Source organism: Acanthisitta chloris, unplaced genomic scaffold (genome assembly GCF_000695815.1).
Source record: "Acanthisitta chloris isolate BGI_N310 unplaced genomic scaffold, ASM69581v1 scaffold22292, whole genome shotgun sequence".
Lineage (NCBI taxonomy): Eukaryota > Metazoa > Chordata > Aves > Passeriformes > Acanthisittidae > Acanthisitta > Acanthisitta chloris.
The window spans coordinates 258-6898 of NW_008661345.1; the positions used below are offsets into that span (position 1 = coordinate 258).

The window sequence follows — 6641 nt, forward strand, 5'->3', positions numbered from 1 at the left end:
CGGTGCCCCATCGCGCTAAGCGAGGAGAGCGGAGGCATGGGGCTGGCAGATGACAGTCCTCTCCCAGGGCCAGCACTTCGTAGCGCTTTTCTGTAAACAGCGATGAAAGGCCCCACGCAGAAGGGGTTTTCAAGTTTCTTTTTCCCTTTTTTTTTTTCTTTTTACAATTCCTAGCCCTGCTGATGAGTTTAATGGCTAGATGGGAAAAGAACATGTTGTCAGCAGATTGTTGCCCCCAGGGCTTGGGGAAAGAGGGATTTTACTGGCTGAAGCTAATTGGCAGAATAAGCCGTCTTAAAGCCGATCAAATCCCATTACAAATGCAGTCAGGGACGGGGAGCATGAATCCTGCTACTAATGGTCTGCTCTGCCGAGGCTTCCCGACCCCGGGTGCGGGCAGAAAGTCCATCCCCGCCGCGGTTCTCTGGGGCTTAGCCTGCCCAGGGTGGAGGCAGTGAGAGCTGCCCCACAGCTCATGCCCTGACACTTATCCTCTCCTGTGCCCTAACACAAAGCCTCCCGGCAGCATGGTGGTGCCAGGGGGCATTTTAAGGCTGAGAGGGGGTTGGATCCGTGGTGGTCCCGGTTCCTGTGCCCTAATGTCCCTGCAGTGCATTGCCGGGAGCCCTGCATTTTGAGAGGGTGAGTTGTAAGCTGCAAGATCACATGAAGGAGCAATTAAGTCATGTATTCACATACCCTTGAGTGGGAAGGTTTACCCTGTAGCTGGCCTGGCTTCCCTTCTGCCCAGTCCCTCATGTCTCTCCTTCCCTGCACCCTGCTTTGCCAGGAGCAGTGGCTGTGAATGTTGGGGTGAGGGGGTGGGGGCATGATGGAGTGGGAGAGGAGTCCTGTGAGAGATAGAGAAAAGGATGAAGTTATATCAGGGTCTTGCTCTGCATTCACTGCATTTTTCCTGGCTGCGGCTTGCAGGGGGTGAATCTCCTCTGCCCTAGGTGCTGGGGTGTGGAGCTCTGTTCAGGTGCTTTGTGTGTGAGAGTTCTCCCAGTACAAGCAGCAAGACCCATCTCCTGGCGCTGGATGCTTTGTGCCAGGTGACTCAGCACTCCCCAGATGGTCCCCCCTAGCACAGAGCCTAATTCACTAGCAATTCCTAGGGCACTGCCTCGGCTGGGACCAGTGCACCCAACTTTGAGCCCTGAAGGCAAAATTCCTGCAGAGCATCACACCACAGGAAAGCTGGGCTTGGCAGATAACCATCTGCTGTGCAGACTTGACCATTGGGGCTTCATAGAACATTTTGTGAAAGGAAAGGTACAAAGACATGTGAAATGGGTAGGGGATAGTTTGGTGAACCCCCTGTCCTTAAATCCTCTGCCTGCTTCTAATTTAGACTAATCTGCCTGACCATCCCTGTGCCTACAACATTAGGAGGCATTGGAATGGGTGACTAGAAGAACACATCCGCATGTGGTAATTAGAATTGACCATAGTGCTTTTCAACCAAAGGAAATGTTGTTCTTGCATTTTGCTACTGTCTGTTCCTTGGGAGCAGGGCAGGCTTCCAGCTGTGTTTGCAGAGGGGCTGGATACAGCCCTGGTATCTGCATCTGCACTGGGAGGTTCCTGCCTCAGGGCTACCACCAGCTTGCAAATAGTGGGTATCCACCATCAGCTGTCCCACCAGGCAAGGAGCAGAAGTGTCTTCAGGGGCTCATGGCACTTGTTGCTCTTCCCCCCCCTCGCCAAGGGAAATCTTGTCAGACAGCTTGGGCACTGGTGGAGGGAGCCAGCCACCAGCTCTTTGGGTGACTTTTACTTTGATCAACAGTGTGTTCAGAAACCTCAGCAAAACAGGTGTCTGCCTGAGTAGCACGGAATTATGGAGGCAAGGCAGAGCACTGTCCTGCTGTAATGCCATGGGTTGCCCAAGGAGGGTTGTCCAACCCCATCCATATATGTGAGCACATCCGAAAGGACACCTCCCTGCCGTGCAAGCCTCCTGCTCCAGGCACCAGCGGGAGCTGCCATGGCCCCAACTGCATCTGTCAGGCCAGGGATTCCCTTGCAATGTCCCCAGTTCTGCCCTGCTGTCACCCCCCCCCCCCCCCTACCTCCTGCCCACACTCTGGCTGCGTCCCAGCCCCATGGCTCCTGCAGGAGTGCTGTGAGGCGTGTGTTTTGACATTTCAACAAGCGGAGGTGAGGAAACACGGCTCTGCCTTTCCTCCTGGCTGCACAGAGACATATGAGAACTGGCTGTCCCTTGTCACCAAGCTAGTCTCTCTGTGCCTGGAGATGGAGTCGCCAGGCCGGCAAGTGTTCACAGCACGTTGGGGATCACTGCAGGTCTGCAGTGTGACATTTCCATTAACAGCTGGAGCAGGGGATGCACATGTCACCTTAATACCTCTCCTCTGCAACGGATCTTGGACTCTTCCCTTCTCAGTTTAAAGTGGGGCCACGGGGAAGAGAGACTGAGGAGGAGGCAGGGACTTGCATAGGGTGGCATGAGAGTCACACTCTTGACCAGCAAAGGCTGGTGTGTGTCTGTGTGTGCACAGACACTCAGCAAAAGCATATTTTCTCCAGCAAAAGCTGGCTTGCTTATGCTAAGATGGCTTAGTATGGTTTAGTCGACTGGGATTAGCTGCATTAGCAAAAAGCATATTTTTGGTAGTGTCACTGCATCTGTAATAGGGATGTGACTCCCTGGAAATGCTACCCCAAGCCTTAGGATGTTAATCAGTGACACTAAATGGGGGGAGAAGCCAGAAGGCTGAAGTCAGAGTAAGCAGCCTGGGTTCATTCAGCCCCCAAAAGGATGTTTTGGACCCTGCTGTAGCTTTATGTCTTGGAGGAACAGTATTTTTGGCAGGGCAGTGGGACATGCGGGTTTCAGTGCTGGCAGGTGACTGGACTGACTTAAAGTAGGGTCAAGGAAACACTGAGCTAAGGTTTTGGTGTAGCTGTTCCCCCTTTGCTGGAGGCAGCCTGCATCACCCAAGACACTGCAGCAAGAGAAAGCAGTTAGGATCGCTGTCCCCTGCCCTGAGCTGCACTGTGGGCACCTGTCCCTCTTTGTTTCTCGTAGGAGCAGGGCCAGCCCAAGATTTTAGCTCTGAGCAGCTTTTGGGGTGGGCAGAGTGTGGTCCTCTGTGCCTCCTGCAGCTGCTGGATGCCGCGGAGCTGTGTGCTCGGCAGCACTCCGAAGGCAACGCCACAGCGAGAGCCAGGCGAGCCTCGCTGCCGCTGCTCGGATGGGAAGCGCATCCTGACAGCGTTGCTTAACACTCCTTAAGCATCGTTAGAAAGTGCAACGCAATCAGACAGGAAACAATGAGCTGATGTACCAATACCTAATGTGTGGCGGCAGGCAGCCAGCTGCGTGCAGCCCAGCCCTTGTCGGGGGACACGTCCCGGCGCCTGGAAGCTGGGAGATGCAAAGAGTTTTAAAGTGATTGTGAAAGCAAGTTTTATCTGGGGTTTTAAAAGAGGAGCATCCGATAAATTGGCTGCAACGTGTCAATTTAATGCTTTTTCTTCCCCCCTTCAAGTACCTTTGCCAGGCTGTGCCTCCCCAGGCACCGAAGGGAGATGTGTATCCGTGGTGCCTGATTGCACCTCGGAGCTGCGAGGCTCCAGCTGGGAAGTGTCAACACAGTGGCAGCTCCCGCTGCGAGACCCTTTCTGGCGCTGGAGCAGGTGACACGCTGACATGGCAGACGTCGAGGGGGGTGTGCCGGGTATGGGATCGCTCGGCATCCTTTCCCACATATGGCTGTGTCATTCTGGGCTCAATCCTGTGAATGAGCTGCCCAGAGCAGTGGCAGGTGGTTAGAATTTCCCGGGTGACCATGTGGACCTAATCTAATTAGACGGTTTAGGAACACTCCTTTAGGAAAAGGGAGGAGTGCGAAAGGTTTAGAGAGGGCAAATTTGAAAGGCAGTGAGAGAAGCTGTTGCTAAGTGGATCATGTCCAAAGGACAATGCAAGCTTTCCTTGCCTGGCTTGGAAAAGGAAGATCGGGAAGATGGAACATCTTTAAATGGGCTCTCACGCCAAAGGCTGGGGAGGAAGGGTTGGCGAGTGCAGGGAATGGGTTGTGGCAGGTCTTGGCCTGAAGGCAGAGGAGTTTGCATAAGGCTTTAATTTCCAAGGATCTGTGCAGGGCAGATGGCTGGATTCCTGGCACGCCAGACGTGCATGCTGCCTGCTTGGTTGTTTTAGGACCTCTTTTCTCTGAAATGCTTTTATCATAAATGCCTTGCTTCCCAAAACCACTGTCTTGTTGCTGTCGTCTTCCTCAGAGGAAGCCTACCTTAGGTGCCAGTGGCAGGCACAGGAGCTGAGGTATTTGGGGTTAACAGGCAGCTCCAGGAGCAGGAGCTGCTGGCAGCAGAGGGCCAGGAAGGCAGGGGAGAGGAGGGCAGAGACTGGCTCCAGTATATCTCCGAAGGGAGCTGAGGAGGATGTGGAGCACCCCATGCCTTCTAGTCTTTACCACTGGTGGCAAGGTCCCTGCATGTCTGGGGACCCTGAGGTGAGCAAAGGTGCCAGGTGAGTTGTGTCTTCTTAGCTGTGTGGCTGAGAGGAGGTCCCTGAGCTCCTTATGCTCTGCCTTTTAGCTGCGCTGCATCTTCTCCCTTTACTATCTCTGAAACACTAGCTGTGGCCCTGCTCCCACAGAGTGCCAGAGGGCTGCCACAGCCATGTGCTTTTGTATCTCCACTCCAGGTGTGAGAGCACAGAGGAATATGACTACGATTACCTCAGCATCAATAAAACCTGGGTCCTCACCCCCAAGGCACAGGAGACTGATGCCACACAGATCCTCAATTCACTGCTGAAGAACTATGACAACAAGCTGAGGCCTGACATTGGCAGTAAGTGTCCCCTGAAGCTCCCTGTGACCATGGGTGGTGAGCTGTCTTGGCTCTGTCTTGTGTTTTCTTTTGTGACTGATGTAATTGGGATTTTTATAGTGATAGAGCCATGCTGATCCCAGATGCTTCCCTGGTCCTAAGCCCTCTGCAAATGATCCTGGCCCCAGCTCATCCATACCTATTTTATTTTCTTTACAGTCAAGCCCACGTTTATTGATGTGGATATATACGTGAACAGCATCGGGCCAGTGTCTGTCATCCAGATGGTGAGTTGTTGCGTTGTTGCAGGGTCGAGGTATCACTGCAGCTGAGAGCATGGGAGAGGCTGGCCCAGTGCTGCTGGCAGGTTGTGTGATACTGGCTAGATGTGATGGGAAGGTTGCCATGTTTCCCTTCCCTTCGGAAGAGGTGCTCTGACCCACAGGTAGCTGGAATTAGAAAGACTTGACCACCATCCCTGGTTAGGAGCAAGGTCCTTAAGTGCACTTGGTGAACTCTGCAATCTTTCCATGCTCATGAGCTCAGGGAGAAGGATGATGATGCTCTTTGGTCTCCACTAGCAATGTGTGGACAGACACCTCTGCCTGGTGACTTTGCCTTCTCTCTGGGAAGTGTGTGGGCACAAGGATATGTGGGACAAGTCACACCACCCTGGCTGAACCAGTGAAGTGGTGGCTGGGGCAGGGGACAGCATACTTCCAGGAGGACTGAAATAGGTGCCTGGCAATGGTTTCCATGGCAGTGGTCTGATGGTGTGAAACTTGGATGGCCAGTGGCCAGTGGCACTGAGGAAGGGGAAAGCAGTATGCCTTAGGTCCAACGTCTCTTTTTCATAATGTAGCACCTTAGAGTGATGCCACCATGACTGTGATGATTTCTCCTCAAGGCTCAGGACCCAGCTGTCCCAAGAGCTGTGGAAACACTCATAGAGGTGCTCTTCGATCTGGAGAGCCTCCAGGGCACAGTTGATTATTTATTTTTCACAGGAAACTTCCATTATTATTTTCCCTGCAAAGTCATTTTTTTCCTCTTTTCTAGCAAGGAACAAACCTGATTGCTGTCAGGTTTTGAAAGCTTTCTTCGGTCCACTGGGCAGTGGAGTGGAGAGGACAAAGGAGAGGTACAGCCAGGACAGTTTGGCTTTTCTTGTCTTTCTCAATGCAAAACAGAACAGGAACAAAACCAGCCCCTTTAAACTGAAAAAAGAAAGTTCCCAGGATAGACATGTTATTTTTAGTTTCCAAAGTGCAAAATTTCCACTGAACAAACCCCTCTGGGGATGGAGGAGTGGTACTGTAGCTGTAGTACCACTTCTAGTCCAAAGAGCCTTTTGAAGCAGCCCTTCTGACCAGCCACCACCAAGCATGTGCCTCCAAGCAGCACCTGCTCATGAGCCACCAGATGGGCACCTGGCTGGGCACTCACTCACACACGATGAAGGCACCATCAGGAGACCCAGCAGGGATAGCCTCAAGGCTAAAAATTTCCTTGCATTGTTTCAGTGCTCTGGGTCTTGAGGAGAAGAAGCACAGCCTGAACCATGTGGATGTCATCCCTGGCTGCCAGCAGATACCACAAGCTCCTCCATCCCATGTGGGTGTGCGGACATGAAGCCACAATCACACAAGAGCAGCACTGCAGGGTGAACTTGCCTCCCCGGCCATAGCTGTGGCTGGAGGTAGAGCATAAGAGTCATGTTGTAGGTGGCTGTTCCATCTGCTTTGCACTGCCCAAGGATATGCCAAGAAAACCATGTAAAACCACTGTGTGCATCCTCATTCCTTCTCTTTCCC

At 52.8% G+C, this 6641-nt stretch overlaps 1 protein-coding gene across 1 annotated transcript in view; it reads left to right on the forward strand.

The window, feature by feature from the left end:
- The first annotated feature begins 4487 nt into the window (after positions 1–4487).
- LOC103797966 (gamma-aminobutyric acid receptor subunit gamma-4) overlaps positions 4488–6641 on the forward strand; it is a 28810-nt gene continuing 26656 nt past the window's right edge. Inside the window, exons 1-3 of the mRNA XM_009070206.1 lie at positions 4488–4522; positions 4700–4848; positions 5047–5114. Of these exons, the coding sequence (XP_009068454.1) occupies positions 4488–4522; positions 4700–4848; positions 5047–5114 (252 nt within the window). The remainder of the gene's footprint in view (positions 4523–4699; positions 4849–5046; positions 5115–6641) is intronic.